The sequence below is a fragment of the Saccoglossus kowalevskii genome, chromosome 4 (genome assembly GCF_978046115.1).
Source record: "Saccoglossus kowalevskii chromosome 4, keSacKowa6.1, whole genome shotgun sequence".
In the NCBI taxonomy this organism is placed as follows: Eukaryota; Metazoa; Hemichordata; class Enteropneusta; family Harrimaniidae; genus Saccoglossus; species Saccoglossus kowalevskii.
This window is the reverse complement of record NC_140644.1, coordinates 19,677,003-19,693,536: the sequence shown is the minus strand read 5'-3', so window position 1 is coordinate 19,693,536 and position 16,534 is coordinate 19,677,003. Positions and strand designations below refer to the sequence as shown.

At 36.1% G+C, this 16,534-nt stretch overlaps 1 protein-coding gene across 1 annotated transcript; it reads left to right on the top strand.

Annotated features, from left to right (window-relative positions):
- Positions 1-932: 932 nt before the first annotated feature.
- On the top strand, positions 933-16,137 carry LOC102805535 (cholecystokinin receptor type A-like). Its single transcript, XM_078008006.2, has 5 exons — positions 933-1,458; positions 9,043-9,296; positions 10,665-10,800; positions 11,557-11,952; positions 15,422-16,137. Exons 1-5 carry the CDS (start codon positions 933-935, stop codon positions 15,481-15,483), a joined length of 1,374 nt encoding a protein of 457 aa, XP_077864132.2. The 3' UTR covers positions 15,484-16,137.
- Positions 16,138-16,534: the final 397 nt, after the last annotated feature.

The window sequence follows — 16,534 nt, the reverse complement described above, 5'->3', positions numbered from 1 at the left end:
AAACGTACAGTTTTGTGACGCATTCAATGAAACGCTGCCATGAAAACTTTTTGGCCGATCCAATTCAATACTGTTTAATGCACGTTACGTCACTTGACAATGTTTTGAACTATGAATAACTGCGCTGAAAGAAGACAAATTCGTTGTTTGGTGATTGCACAGTTGTCATATAATGAATGTAGTAATAACAACTACGGATAATAATCCTGTCGTTAAGGCAGTGTGGTCAGAATATCAATAATTAGATAAACACAGTACGGGTATATGCGCTGTAATTTAGTTTCAATCATTGGAATAAGCGGGATAATCATCTATAAATTCAGCAATCATCAACTTTTAGAGGAAACGATTACTGGAAAGGAATGTCTTCTGCACTGAGGTGAAAGGAAATGTCACATTTATTTAATAATATAACATTCCCCTGACTGTCGGTGATTGTTCGCACGTCATTCGCCGGTTGTTTTAAGTATGCACAGCGACACTCGGGCGAAAATCAATTATTCACGAGGGGCGGTTTAAAAATCAATTTCGCATCACATAGGAGATTGTACGCGAATCAGTCAGTCAGTTAGTAAACGTGACAATGCGCGTCTGAATATTTGTATTCACTAGTTACGCGTCGAGAAACCTGTTAGATTGCGTTTAATATGAACACACGTATTTATGCCTTTGGTATGGTTGGCAGGTCATGATAGGAGGCGGTCAACGAATCGAGTCAGTATGAAAGCCAATCAGGTTGCTGAAAACATCTATAGATACGCTCAAATACATCGGTGATTAGTAGTAGCTGCAGGTGTTGACATAAAAAGACGCTGACTTCTCCAAGTGTACGTAGTTAACTCAGAACTACTCAGGGTTCATTTTTGTTTGTATGTTACAGGGACATTTACGGGCGGACACACGACGTCAGACTCTTTGGAACTGACTAGAGCATGCTACAATCTGGGTTTATTAATACCTACGGAGCAGATCACACAGCGATGCTAAGGAAGACAGGCGTGGAAGCCATGCTGTACAGTAACGCCAGTAAGACTGTGCAATACACGGGTGGGCATGGGTACACAGTGTGTAACGAGACGGAACGTGAATGGGGAGCTGAAACACTGAAAAAAGTGTGCAACTTTACATTATTCGACATTCCAGACTCGAATACAGCGATGAACGGAACGTTCATTAACGGTACAGAACTGGGCTCGTACCTCCCTCAAATGGACGCGAAGCTTTCAGCCATTCTTTACTCGCTAATATTTCTACTCGCTATCGTAGGCAATGTGCTAGTCATTGTGACTCTGATACAAAACAGACGCATGCGAACTGTGACCAACTTATTTCTTTTCAGCCTGGCACTTAGTGACTTGTTATTTGCTCTGTTTTGTATGCCTTCTACCATAATTGGTGCTATTCTACAAAATTTTATTTTTGGTGCGGGATTCTGCAAAGTCATTGTGTACTGCCAAGGTAAGTATCATCTCCGGGATGTATTTAATTAGTCGTTCCATTGCTCACAGAAATGTAGTACTACTGTACATTTATACAGTATTTCAAGCGAAAGTGATTATGTACGATAAGTGACGTGTTAGTTACAAATGTAAATTTCAATTACATCTTGGTTTAACTTCATTATGACGTCATGTGGAAAGTTATGGGCTCTGCAATTGAATGTGCCGAATTGATGTTTGTCACAGAAATCGTGTACACGTAGAGACATATTACTACACTGGTTCGGGGTTGCTTTTTTTGCCCGATTTTGAGCGAAATCCAGAAATCGATTATGCTCGTCTACTCGCAACGCAATGTGACATGACAGACATTGAATAAAATGAACACAACGAGGTATACGTTTCGAAAATTATCCCCAGGCAGTTTGAAAATCTGGGGAGGACTCTAGGCGTTTCCATGATTACAATTTACAGCATATAAATAACCTTATTGAAAGAATGAACTTGAAGCCATGGGTTCGTAGGCGTAATGATATGTGTATTTTTTTTAAATCTGATACTGATACGAATTGAACAACAATAACATTTTCTGAATATAAAATGTTAAAACATCTAAATAATAGAATGAATCAATTAAACACCAATCAATTAAAATGCCCGATAGTTGTAACTCCCTCGGCGTCGGGGGTAATGCCAGGAATGCGTCACAAAGAGCTTGTTATTTTGGTAAACACGGTGACTTACTGCTGTACAAAGTACGCGTTATTGTGAAGACACAGTGGCGTGGAACTAGCGTGTCAAACACAATCCCATTATTGCTATTTTTTGTCAATGCCATGTGATTTATAACTGTTTTTTTTTTCAAAACTCGTAAAACAATCAAACTTGTTTATGTTCATTTTGCAGTACAATTACGTACACATGCATACGCATGCCACAACAGCTGCGATTCTCAAAGAATTCGAATATTTTCACCAGTCTCACACAATACTTCGCATCAATACAAACGTGACTTGGAGTCACCATAATCTCGGGAAACAATTATTCTCGAGCAACGTGAGTCACATTCTTATACATTAGACTACCGACATCAGTGCTAAGCAAATCCAGGTTACATCAACCATCGTGTAATATGATTTATAATTATTGTCACCGGATCAAATTCCCCATACTGAAAAAAAAGCCACCAATTCAATATAAGAATCAAGCACGTTATATGAAGTAGTTTTCAGTGCAAACAGTACGAGACTTAACGACTTGTTTTTATTTGATTTTATCCCCTTTTAAAATTGACTTTTGTGGCTAACTTAATTTTATTGAGAAGTATTACTGAATTAAAAAAATAAAAAAAATCCACGAAACGCGACGAAATCTTCGTGGAATGCTTTTATTTATTAGAGTATTACACAATCTCATTACTCAGTTTCCATAATATCACATTTAGAACCACGTAATATAGAAAATCTCTAATATGTTTGTATTGGGCCTTTGAGACCATATGGTGACTGCACCGGAAGGCGTCGACACACGTAGGAGACGATTGATGTATCAAGTAACTCGATAAACGTTTAGTTTCGTACTTCAATTTCCCTCTCAATCCATCGCATAAAGCGACCTCGTTTACTGACGCATACCAAGGTCTTATTGGCGAAACGTGTCGACGTCACCAGCCCATTTCAAAATGTCACAGGGGAGGCACGATTTCTACTTACTTCTGAACGAATAATGTCTTTATTTCTAGTCTAGGAAGTATGAACGGCACTAACGTTCTCACCGTCTTCTCTGCCATGTTTGGTGAAAAGTAACTATTAAAGTTAGAAAAGTTTGCGTGTGATTTATGGGATAATCAAACACTAAACAAGATTTGCACATCGAATCGCAAGACGCGCGATGACGTTTACAAAAACGAATCTCGTGTTATTAATTGTTGAATATTTTCTAGAGAAGACATTCTTTTATTTATTAAATACCACGAATCGTATATATGTAGAAAACGAAGTAAGTAGTTGTTTTGATATATTTTCTCTGTTGTTCGTGGTATAGTAAATTTTGGTTTAAGAACTCGTTCGCCTGATTTATGCGGTTCATTGATTACATATCCGTATACATAGCGCATAGTTTCATGAAATCAATAAACGTTTTATCACCCGCTATAAATGTTTAATTAGAGGGAAAATGGAAGGACTTAGAAGTGTTTTACAACTCTATCCGCAATGGCGGGAACCCTGGATTTAATTAATTCGAATATAATACAACATTTATTGCAAGCGAATCATATTTAAAGATGTGAGGAAATAATAAGTCAAATTTAAAAATACCCCTCTAATTGATTATTATAATTCAAAATATATATGCAAGTCACGTACAATAAAATAAAATGTGGACGTCCTCATTATTGTTTCAAAATAAAAAACTCATTTGAGAATTATTAGCTTGGAAAAGAATGATTTGTAATATATGTAAACAAAGACAGGGGTATTATAAATATTACAATCGAATAATGTATAAAGACGTGCGAATCAGAAGCACGATCTTAAATTAACATAATTGGTAGATACACGATTATCTCAAAGACTCAGATTTTTATAAGTAAACCTCGTGAAAAGTAATATAAACAGCATATCCAATCAAAATTCCGTGGACACGAAAACAATAGAAAATATATAAACAATACCAAATACACAAAAGACAGATTTATTCGATGCATTTATTAAACATTTGTGATTGGAGATTTCCACACCGTGCGAATACTTTCTCAATACATACTTATTCGGGTAAGATTTATTTGGCAATTACACAGGGAAATGCGTACAGTGAAGTTGCGTTTCAAAATTCACAATCAATAATAACAGAGCCGTAAATTAAAATAACGCGAACGCGCGAGTCGTGCGTAGAAAGTGAAAGTGCATGATTGTCATTTCGAGTCCGAGTCGACGATATTATCATCTGTTTTGTTTTGTTTGTTGCAATCAACGGATGTGGACAATCAATAATTGTTTTCAACACATTGTTTCATTGCCGCACTTTCTAAAAACTTGATGATGAAGTAGACGGTTGCTACGGATACCATAAACATTTTGACACTTTTTCTCATTCATTCATTTTGTTTGTTTGTATTTATTTACTTCTTTATATTATTATAATCACTGTGTGACGCGAGTGTCGTATACTTTATGGATGAGTAATTGATGACAACTTGTGTCGTTACAGACAAATTAGTTGAAACGATGCCTGCTGCAAGTGAGAAACCCTTTAAGATGCTGCGTAGTTGTTATATGAAACCACTGAGCTATAATTGCGACAATGTTGCCATGGTAATACTAACCCTAATCACTTTCAACATAGCAACATTAGAAAAAAAAATATAAGTGATACTGTAGTACTCGAGAGTAAAACTGATAATATTTCAGTAATGTAATATAACCAATGTGTCCAATTTTCAGCGCGTTTACTTTATGTAACAGATAGCCACATATTCCTAGAGTTTGTATGTGTGTTATTATATCAAAACTACATCAACACATTGTAATTAATACAATTTGAATTTTGATTTTGCTTACTTGAATTGTTTGGTCTCAGCATTAACCAATACTCTATAGTTACTGTATGTGTTAACACTGTTTTCGTGAGACTATTGAGATAATCTGCAATTTTTTTTTAAATTCTAGAAATAAAATCCATGTACTTATCTCGCGTTTTGCGAGTTTACACTTTCGTATAAATAGACTGGTCGGGCATTTTGCTTTTCACTGCACTGTATTACTTTAAACGTTTTCCTAGACGTGTTATTATAAAAGAACTTCGTATTCAATAGCCATATTTATAATCGTCTTATAACAACAAAGAATCATAATTCCCGTATAATTTAGCGTTCCCGTGAGTCTCATTCATTGTTGTACGGCACGGTATTTTCAGCCAGAATATTTCAACTACCGACATTGTATCCATGGTAACGCAATTTTGAACACATTCGGCACGTTGCATCTCCTCTGACATATAACGCGACAACACGAGGCACTCCCGGCGTTATACTGAACGAATTAAAACTATTAATACTGCAATGTCGTGTTTTGTTTAATTTATGTGACACGACCCATTGCTGACAGGCGATAGTTTGTGTACTGAACTAGTACTTGTATCCCACGTTCTGTTCACATAGTACGACGTCAGTAGAGAAGTATATCATACCATATCCATATTCTGTCTGCCAACGCACACATTGAACTATTCGCAAAGGCAGACTATTTCAAAAGAGACGTCACTTTGAGTATGGTCAACGGGCGTGAGTTTGCGTCGCCGACTTGGGGTGCAATAAGACGCCTCGAGCCTGCCAAGTTTTTGTTTGATTAACATGCAACTCTGGCGTCTCGGATCAGTTTTCACCGCCCCTGCTCGCAGTACCGGGGAAGTATGAGGAAAAGATTGCTAACTACGAAAACGCCAACGGATTTTCAAAATAAATTTTAAAATTGTACTCGCATAGCAGCAGGTCAGTGCAATCACATGATACCAGTTCCCACAATTACGTTCGTTTACACGACTTATGGAGCGTTTTCGATGTGACGGGTCACTACTACCACGATATTCGGGACCATCTCGGGCAACAACGCACGTGTGCTATAATCTCAGTTTACAAATCTCGGACAAGCATTCCGAAAGCAAGTCAAATAAAGTAATTTCCTACTTTAGACAGGAGTGGAATCTGCTGTCGAATGTGGCATCCAAGAAGAACTCTGAATATTCACAGCAGACTAAAACAATATCAAATATTATTAAATCCTTGGCTTTAACTAAATTGGCTTTAACTAAATTGGGGTGGGGTGGGGGTGGGGTGGGGTGTAGTGCCATCTCCATGTACACACATCCAGTAAACATATTAATCATCTCCAGATGCAAGGCGGAGTGATTCTAAGAATGTCCTAATAAGTAAAGCATTTTCACCAACAAGCCCACATAATAAAGACAACAATTACTCAGGCTCTCTATTTACGCTAATACAAATGCACATTATTGAAACGTTTGAAAAAATACACTTTTGTAAATGGTTTAACTTTTCCTTATGATAAGTCCTACAGTAGACACTGACATATAGTGTAAAATGTGTTTATTTAGTTTGGTTGGCGCTATGGGGGGGGGGGGGAGGCGTGCAAGTAATGAATAAACGTCATTGTAATGTGTTAAAATATAAACTGAAGAAAATAATATAGAATGACATGCACTATAATAATAGTCATGGTATTTTAAAAAAATCAGTCGCAAATAAAAAAAGAATGCGAATCGTGGACTTAAATAGTCAAAAATCATATACTGATTGCAGTACGTCTAAAGATATTACTCTGAGCAGTGTTTCTTAATATTAATGCCTTTATGAAAATTCCAATTATATAAAAATGTGTAAGAAATTAAGCTAAAGCCGTTTTTTAAACGAAATCACGAATTATCGAAGTGTGCCAATAAACTAATCAATTGGAGTACACTAATAAAGGAAAAAAATACATTCACAAGTTTGAAGGTAGCTTTTGATAGTGTGTTTCTTTGAAATAGTCGTCAACAATGTTTAGGAAACGTACAGCGATACACCTTTTGTACAACGAAGTAAACTCAAATCGGCGCGTGTGTGATACTACCTGTTGGTAATGTATGTGTTACCCCATCTATGCCTGTCACGATAAAGAATTACACGTATTTTGACCGTAAGATGTAATAAATGATTTACAAAACAACACTACCTTAAAGTATGTTGAGACATCATCATATTGTATGAAGAATAAACAAAAAACGAATATTGTCATTTCACTAATATATCCTCCTTCAAATGTTTTTTTTATTCAACTTGGTCTAATATATTTTTGTCAAGTTGCGTACATTGTTATAAACACATATAGATCATTATATCCACAATTTATTGTATATGCATTTCATTGGGAATATACAATTTTCCCATTATAGTCATGAGTAACATTCGAGCCGCAACTATGGCCTGTGTTTTTTTTAAACAGAAGTGTTTGTGGCGAGCCGTGAAATAAAATTCCCGTATTTACTATTTAAAACTTGTTTGTAATTATACGCATGTATTGTTTTCGAAATTCTAGATGTAAAATAACGACAGCAACGTCGCGTCGCATAACAAATGAGCTCAGCTACGATTATACCGCAATTCAACTCGCCAAGTTGCATTCGAGCGTAGTAAAAATTAATACGATTTTCAAAAACTTGGTGCAATCTCGACCTCATTCCAATGGAGAGTGAATTTTCACTTCAACGATGGCAGCAGAAAAGCGAGATTATTGTAATGAAGGCAGAATAATTTGTATAAAATCTCCTGTCGCATGTCTGACAACAGATTAGGTCGATCGTGATCAGTGCGTAATAGCTGGTCATAATATCTGAGCCGTAGATAATTGTAAGCCGATATGCCGTAGGTATGTAATAAAGCGTAGAAGTACTGATAACACATAATTGAAACTTTATATTGCGTCACGTTCGTATCCTTTCTGCGTGGACGCACCCACGAACGGACTTAACTACAACGCATTTTCGCTCGGTAACAACAATCCTCATTTACACATGCTGTAAGCATCGAATCTTATTATATCGATTCAGAGTCTTTCCATGACGTATTCCCTCTTGTATTTTGTATCGATTAACCTGGCGCCTCGAGGTCTGGATCATAAACGATATTGTAATTATCCATATATAACAATTATTCGCTATAACATAAATGTGTGAATATGATCTAGTGTTGACAAAATTACATTCTAAACGTTAATAATTATCTTGTTTTTGATTTTGTGTATTTAGACAATTCCGTTATGCATCTAATCATCCATATATCATTAAGATAGTTTGTATAATATTTGGCCGGTGTGATATCTACTCGGCCATGCTGATGCGCAATAGTTTGCGGATGTTGACAATCACGATAACAAGACGCATCAATGGAGAATCTAACCATAATGCCTGGATGCACTCGATCTAGAATGCTAGGAATTAATTTATGTAGCGAGACCGTCTTAGGAGATCGGAATGTTTCATTATGAGTTTCAAACTGAGTGGCCGTAAAATTAAAAAAAAGAATGGTTGGTTATGAAATGCAAATCAACTTTTTATTGGGATTGCTACAATGATACATATATATATATATATATATATATATATATATATATATATATATATATATATATATATATATATATATATATATATATATATATAACCCATATAAGATTGACAGGTTTGAAACATAACCCAGGAAAATAAGACTCGTAAAAATGTAGTACTTAGAAAAAGAAATCACATTTGTTTCAATGTTGATTATTTTTTATCCGTCGTGTCATATTGTCTTTGGCGGAGCGTGCTCGTAGCAGTCTGAGACTGTTTGGAACAGCGCAATTGTTTTCAAAGTCATGTTAATGTTCTTTTTTCAGTTATTTGTAAATTTGATTGTCATGCTTGTGTGAAATAAAAGTGTGCGAAATATTTTAGACTACTTTGTATATACTCCAGCGACGTTTGTATTGTAGTGCTAATTTTTTGATAGTGACTGGCACCTGAAATAACGTGATATACTTAATACACTGTGTTTATTTTATTTTCCCGTCAGCCCTGTCAGTGTTCGTATCAGTGTGGACTCTGGTGGCTATATCAATAGAACGCCACTTCGCTATTTGCCAACCGCTCAGTTCGCGTAGATGGCAGACCAAGTCCCATGCATACAAGACGATTACCGCAGTATGGTTTATTGGCATTATTCTTTTCATTCCGTCAGCTTACTTTGCCAATCTGGAGCAGTTCGCCGAGAACAGGTATCGATGTAACGACTTCTGGCCGAGTCCAGCCGCATATCAGTTTTACGTGGTAAGGTGATTCATTAGTGCGTTCTAAGAACACGCATTTACTAATTGTTGGTTCGAGCGTACACTAAGTAGCACGGAAATAAATAGTCGCATTCATTACTATTCAATTGTGTCACACTTGGAGATACATAGCGTAGCTTTGCTTCAATGCGGATAACACTGAGTCATCGGTGGCCAATATTCAGCAAATCAATCGATTCACGGACTTATCCGTCAGTGATTATTCAATGAGAATTGTCCTAGTGTTTTGCCACTTGAGTCGTTCTTTCTAGCACATATAGATTTTTGTTACTCAACCACACATTTGACCCATTCCCCCCCCCCCAAATGGTCTGTAATAGACAGCAAAATCATGCCATTCGAACTCAAATTTTTCGGAGAAACGAATTAATGAAATAAACAGCAGAAACAAAGTAAACCTGCAACATACCGAAAACCATCTTCTTGGTCGAACAGATGTTGCCATATAAACCAGCAAAATGGAAAATACCGATTTACTATTTCTCAACTGAGGAACAATGTAATCGTCTTTCGTAGCATGTCTCATTGATGCACATACATAAATTTGCAATTCGATATTGTGAGCTTCATGAAAAACTTCGAACTTGAACTTAAAACGGCGGGTATGGAATCATAATACTTTCTTTTGTTTTTGAAAACTCCCAAATAATAAGCTGACGTTGATGTGGTAAATGTAAGAAAACATGCCAATATATCTAACTAGTAGCTGGTATTCATTTGATGAATACACTGCGGTAAAAAAGAGAATATAATCGATTTAAAACCATTGCACTGTAATTTCTTTCATTGCGATTTAATTCCACACTATAAGAAAATAACTATTTCAATGTAGATGATGAGACCATGCAGAAAATAAAGAACATGTGGCGAGGAGGGAGGAAATTACGAATGGCTTATTTTTAGAGCGATTTGCATAATCATTTCCCCAGACAATTGTAAAACAGCATAAAGGAAGTGTACAGATCTAATGGGACCTGCACAATTTCGCCGCGAAGTAGCTCAGCACGTTTTGTTCCCCATTGTACGCTTGTGTCTCTGCAAATATGTATTATTTATCGTTAGATGGTAATCGGTACCACGTCGACGTAGCCGACCCATAAAGATTGTTTCACTTTGAAACGGCTATGAATAAAAATAGCTTTGATAATTGTCGATTTGTGTTGCACGCACTGGCATGTTCATCGTACATAACAGTTTGTATGATGGGAACCACTTAAGTCTGATGGTTGTATAATGAAATAACGCATACAAAGTACAGCCAAGAGACTCGTTACACGTATTCCTACAAATCCATTGCAGGCTCATTTACCACATTATAGTCACATGTTTGATATTATTTCCCTTTCAGACATTCTTGTTATTTATTCTTATGATTGCACCATTGTTTGTGATGACTGTGGCGTACAGTTTAGTTATTAAAGATCTGTGGAGGGGTATGCAGAATGAGAAAAAAGACGTCTTCATCGAATGTAAGTCAAACTCGTATAATACACTTTTCTTAAAAATGGCTGCCGAAAACACGTTGGGGCGAGAGTGGAACGAGATTTAACGAAATAATGTTCATTTCTCTACGTATTGTCATCGCGAAAATGTTCTACAAATTCATGCAATCACGGTAATTAGAACAGTGGACGCAGTGAAAAAAAAATAATTAGCGCGTCTCTCTCGCTCTCAATGAGATTTCGAGGGCCATTTGAAAATAAAAAAATATATTACACACAACTTAGTTTATATGCCATGTGTTTGTGTCAACTATATCAGTATTACGTGTGCAAGCTAGAGTGTGAACACACACGATATCTACTCCCGTGTACTGAATAGGTTAACTCAAGGGAATATATCGTTTTTCATGTATGAATCGATTCACGCAATACTGCTGTCAATCGGGTGTTGATAGGAACTCATTATACGGTGTCCGCGTTCTGAAACACATTTTTACTATAGTAGAAACTTTCATTTCCGGTTTCGAAAACATCAAGATACCGGGAACGCGACAATGCAGTCAGGCATAACAAATAATTGTTACTTGGCAAAGTTAAATTTGGTGGTAGGACTTGTCCTTTATTTTATTAATTAACCTCTTCCAAATTTGTGCATATATCAAAACCCTTGCCACCATTAATACATAAAATTCGTACCTTGGGTTAATTAAACTGTCTACCCAATATTTTACCTCAGTGCTAATAAAGTTTTCAATCACACATTTCGTATCAATACATTAGACCGACAAACAGGCGCACCGGAAGAAGGTAGTTTCAAGATGAACAACACTACTGGGAGTTTCAAGCTAAATTCCATCAAAAAGGCATCCAGACACAGAAAGCGGATATTGCGAAATTCTGCCAGCAATGCAGCCAAGAGAAAAGTGGTCGGTATGCTAATCGTGATAGTGGCTGTATTCTTCGTTTGCTGGACGCCTCTTTGGTGCCTGAATATCTGGTACGTCTACGATATGCATTCGGCTATGATGACTCTGACACCCGTGCAGGCCGCTGTACTCAAGTTGATTGCTCACATTTCGACGTGCATCAATCCTATTATTTATTGCTTCATGCTGAAGAAGTTCAGGCAGGGTTTCCTGGAAGTGTTTACCTGCTGCCGAGAGAAACGCGATGGTTGTAACAATACAAGATCAAGTACGTACAAACTTATTAATTTAAACTAGAAATACGTAAATGAATTGTTAGACAACCTTCGGATAAATTAATATATACCATGTCAACTCAGTGTAATAATATGAGGTTATTACGAGAATACTTCAAAGTATGCACGAAGACAGTACAGCTGGCGCGGCGTACTGCCTGAGTGCATACTTTGAGGTATCCTCGTAATAACATTATTATTATACAACTTTTCCTTCAAAGGATACATCATGGGAATGCCGAAATGTAAAAGAATCAGCGAACTTCTTTGTGTGGAGTCTGGTCAAACCCTGGTGGCAGCCATGTTTGTTTTTAATATTAGAGAACGCTTACGCCCGTAATTATTCCATATTTGGGATTCACATTTCCTTATATGGTAGGATGAAAATACCCCGTAAAATACCGCAAAATTACGGCACGCTGTAACTTATGGCGCTACGGTGACAGGTGTATAATAATATATTATAATTCATATTAATTTATAAAACTTATAATTGGTTCATGCAAGCAGCCTGAGAATGAACTGCTGACACCATGGCCGAGTGTCACGAAAACCTCAATATCTCTTGATGTTGGTGGTATTTACATTATCATTTTTGTATTATTATTGAGAATTATATTTATCCAAACAATTCATGTAGTTTCAGATGTCGACTAAGACGAGTATGTGATATAAATCCGTATGTGATTTCGACGTCATTTAAAATTGTCCCAACCACAAAATCTCCTCGCCAAAAAATGTATTTCACCCATGTCTAGTGACGATTCGTCACTTGGATTGTGGACTGTATTACCAATGCATCTCTAAAATCATAAATATAGTTTAAAAATATTTTTTATCTAGTTTGGGAGGCTACAATATCAGATATATTTAAGGTAGCGAGACTATTATTTGTGTTGAAAATTAAGATTTTCACATTTATTTATTAATTGATGAAATGCACTATAAACTTTCATCTGACAAAGTCAACGTAACCTAGAATGTCATGTAAGATGGTTAAAATGTCGATTTTCTGAAGGAAAGCAAGGCAGATTCAGTAGTGTTTTCTAAAATCAACAACACAGGTTTAATTTGTGTGCCTATAAGTTTCAAAGATTAACTCAAGACAAAGCAATGTTAGGATGTGTTATCAGAAGCTATCTGACACACAATGAGTGTTTCCAAACATTTGAGTGGCTTGTCTCCGCCTGGGTTTATTTCACAAATTAGTAATTTGCATATGAATGTGTCAGACACAAGGTCACACAGCCACTGAAAAAAATCATTGATTTTAGTGTTTTCATCTGCCAATTTTATCGAACTATAGCTATCCCATTCCTTTATTTTTTGGCTTAAAATAGTCTTACACATTTGGATGTCCCTACACATGTTAAAACAGACCTTGACGGAAAAACAAATCGCTTGTGCAGATAAACAAACTTGAAAATCTTTGCTGTGACTTCATCGACGTTTTCTAGGAGATTATGTTTTTCAAAATACAAGGTCATTAACAAAAAATAACGTATACTTATTGTCGTCGGAATAACACCAAATTTTCACAGCTTTAAGGTGACAATGAAAGAAACTTGAATGTGTCCAGACAAACTATTTCATGGATTATTTATCAATGTGTTGTGGTTTGAGTTGGGGTCAATGCGACCATGGATGTACTAAGAATTAGTACATCCATGATGCGACTAAAACAGAAATTTAAAATTCAGGACACTACTTTTCAAAACGCGTTACTTGAATAAAACTGACCAGACACATTCAATTTACCAGACTATTGAACAACTAGGAAAAGTGAAAACAAAACTTCTTATTACCAGCATAAATGCGTAATTTCACTTTTGATTAAGTAACGCACCGTAGAGTGCAGATACGGGCATGACAAACACACTTTTGAAAAGCTTGAAGTCTGGCGATTCCAAAAATATATACTTTCCTGGGTCTATTTGTAGTCGTTTGGTCCCAATTAGAAGATGAAAACAAGTATGCAAATAATAGTCCTGCTACCTTAACCCGTGTAGAAATTGTCTTTTGAAAAAGAAATGAAAATTATTACATCCGTTTAATAAATTTGACGTTCTATAGTCACTCCTGAGGGATTCCCTATAAACACTATTAGCGAATGTACACAAATGCGACATCTGTCCAGCACTCCTGTTAAAAGTTATCAAATTCTCAATGACGATGAATAGTGAGCCTTTGCTCTATCGTTTAAACCGAGTCGGCGTCAATGCCCTAGGATTACAACATGCTTTCCGAAACGTACACAGTACACGCCGGGGGATGTGTAGTGTACACATGAAATTCACAATTAGCTGGGCAATCGATCACTACGAATTGTTATACTAGTGATATCTCTGCCACTGTGCTCACTAATTACTTAAGACGCAGAAGTAATTTACACGTGGGTCACCTTGATCTTTGCTGTTAGGCGTGACTTGTTTTGCATACGTTAGGAAGAATTGATTGGAGATTATACTTCTCCCAAAGCGCATTCTGAAACTACACTTTATTTCGACTTTAGTTGAATACATGACAGAGCTTAAATATTATATTACTAATATATATTGTTTGATTAATTGAAAATATGTTTCTATTATTGACGATTATACCATGTCGGATAAACTAATTCTGAAAACATTCTGAAACTACGCCTTGTTTTGACTTGGATAAGCATAGACATTATTTTAATAATATATGTTAAAGGCTGTATACTCGTATAGTGATTTGTTTTGATGAATTTACAGAAGTGTTATCACAACTTCAGAAAAATCTTTGTAACATAGAAAACAAAAATAATACAGACGTGATCTATGAACCCTTGTACAAGTCTACAAGGTGTAGTAGAGCACTCATGTTTTAACAATGGTCACATGTTTTGACGAACCTCTCTAGTGAAACAAATGATCGTATAGCTCTAACATGTTTGTAAATGTTACATGTTTCTGGTTTTATTTTGAAGAGAAATCACGTGCCCAATTAATTGCTTCCCACAGTGGCATTACCTAGGTATTATGGTATCACATTTCAATTTTGAAGATGTGGGGTTATGTATACGCATATTCAATAGGGATTTCGATTAGACGTCTAGACCTTGTCGATGGCGCCAAGATTCGTATTTGATAAATCACATTCCATCTGCATCATATGTATTTTGCTATTTGTATGCACTCACATACAATTCAACACATGATCATGTATTATACTAGTGACCAACTCTACCATGAACACTATAGGTTGCTTTAGCAATTGTCGAGAAAACCAAATACCTGATACTATCTCGCACAATATATCTCTAAACAAGATAGTTCGTATTTGGAGCATACATCACTTTTCTCTGGGCGTGCTTCTAGCAACTGCGATTCTATCAATTACCCTGGAACTAACACATTTGCCATATGGTTCATATAGACCAATAACCAATTCAAACACGATAATAATCTTTTTTTATTTTGTTTTTATTTTTCATCATAGCTAGAAATCATAGCTCGAAAAGAACAACGCACACTTCGCTGAGGAACCAGTTTTCTCCTTAATACTTACCAGTACAACTTCCGACTCATTTACGGAAAAGAATAGCTGAGACCGATTGACTCCAGTAATGATACAGCAACGATCAACATGTATGCGGTGCCGGACGATAACGGTTAACGCAATACCACCTGAGGCGTAATGTCGAGGAGATCGGTTAATTTGGATACCGGGTGCACAAACTAATTAAGCTGTACATTTCAAGGAAGAACCCAATTGCGGTTTTATATTACAACCACTCGACGGAGATGTATAACAATAATCGACATGGTTTGTTGCTTAGTACAGTACAGTGTTTTGTATATGATGCAAACAGTCTCCTTGTATTCCACTGGTTAGTATGATATACGTATTGCAGCTTCAAGGTCACCTCAATCATGTATATACATATAACTGCGATAATGCACTAAGATATTTTGTAGGAAGATTCATTGCATTGAATATATCGAAGAATCTGAATTGTCTATATTAGTAACACCTCATACCAATATCTTTAGTAACTCTTTCAGAAATGTGAGCGGAGTTCTGCCAAGATGTCAGCTTTAAACCTTTCATCATGATAACATATCGAATTTATTTTTTGTGTTTTCCACTGCCGTTAAATAATGTAAATCATGTATCTATTATCATTAAAATGAGCTACTGTGTTCGCCACTATACATATCATGTCGTGCAATGGATAGGAGACGATGTTATTAATTAATATGATATATATATTTGTGCAACAATTTGCCACGGATGAAAAAAACGCTTATTTCCAGCAACTGTAAGTAAATGTACCGATTATTTAACAAACGCAATGAGAATGGTGTAGACATATAATACATGTTCGTATTGATTCTCGAGGTTATGTTGTAGAAAATGGTAAATACATGTCTTTGAGAATTTATTAGGATTCAATATAAAGTAGACCGAGTTGGTATATTTCAACACTACCTCACATAACGCACTTACATATCGCTCTGATTGGCAAAAAACATCCAGCACAATGATATATATATTGATATATACATGTCTTGAATGCAATGGACGGTATTAAACACAACTACTATCGCC

What these genes read in the sequence shown, in the direction of transcription:
- LOC102805535 (XM_078008006.2), top strand. Translation starts at nt 933, where the DNA reads ATGCTACAATCTGGGTTTATTAATACCTACGGAGCAGATCACACAGCG. An exon ending in AGTCATTGTGTACTGCCAAG is followed by an intron (nt 1,459 to 9,042) that starts GTAAGTATCATC and finishes TTTTCCCGTCAG; the next exon opens with CCCTGTCAGTGTTCGTATCA. An exon ending in CGAATGTAAGTCAAACTCGT is followed by an intron (nt 10,801 to 11,556) that starts ATAATACACTTT and finishes AAACAGGCGCAC; the next exon opens with CGGAAGAAGGTAGTTTCAAG.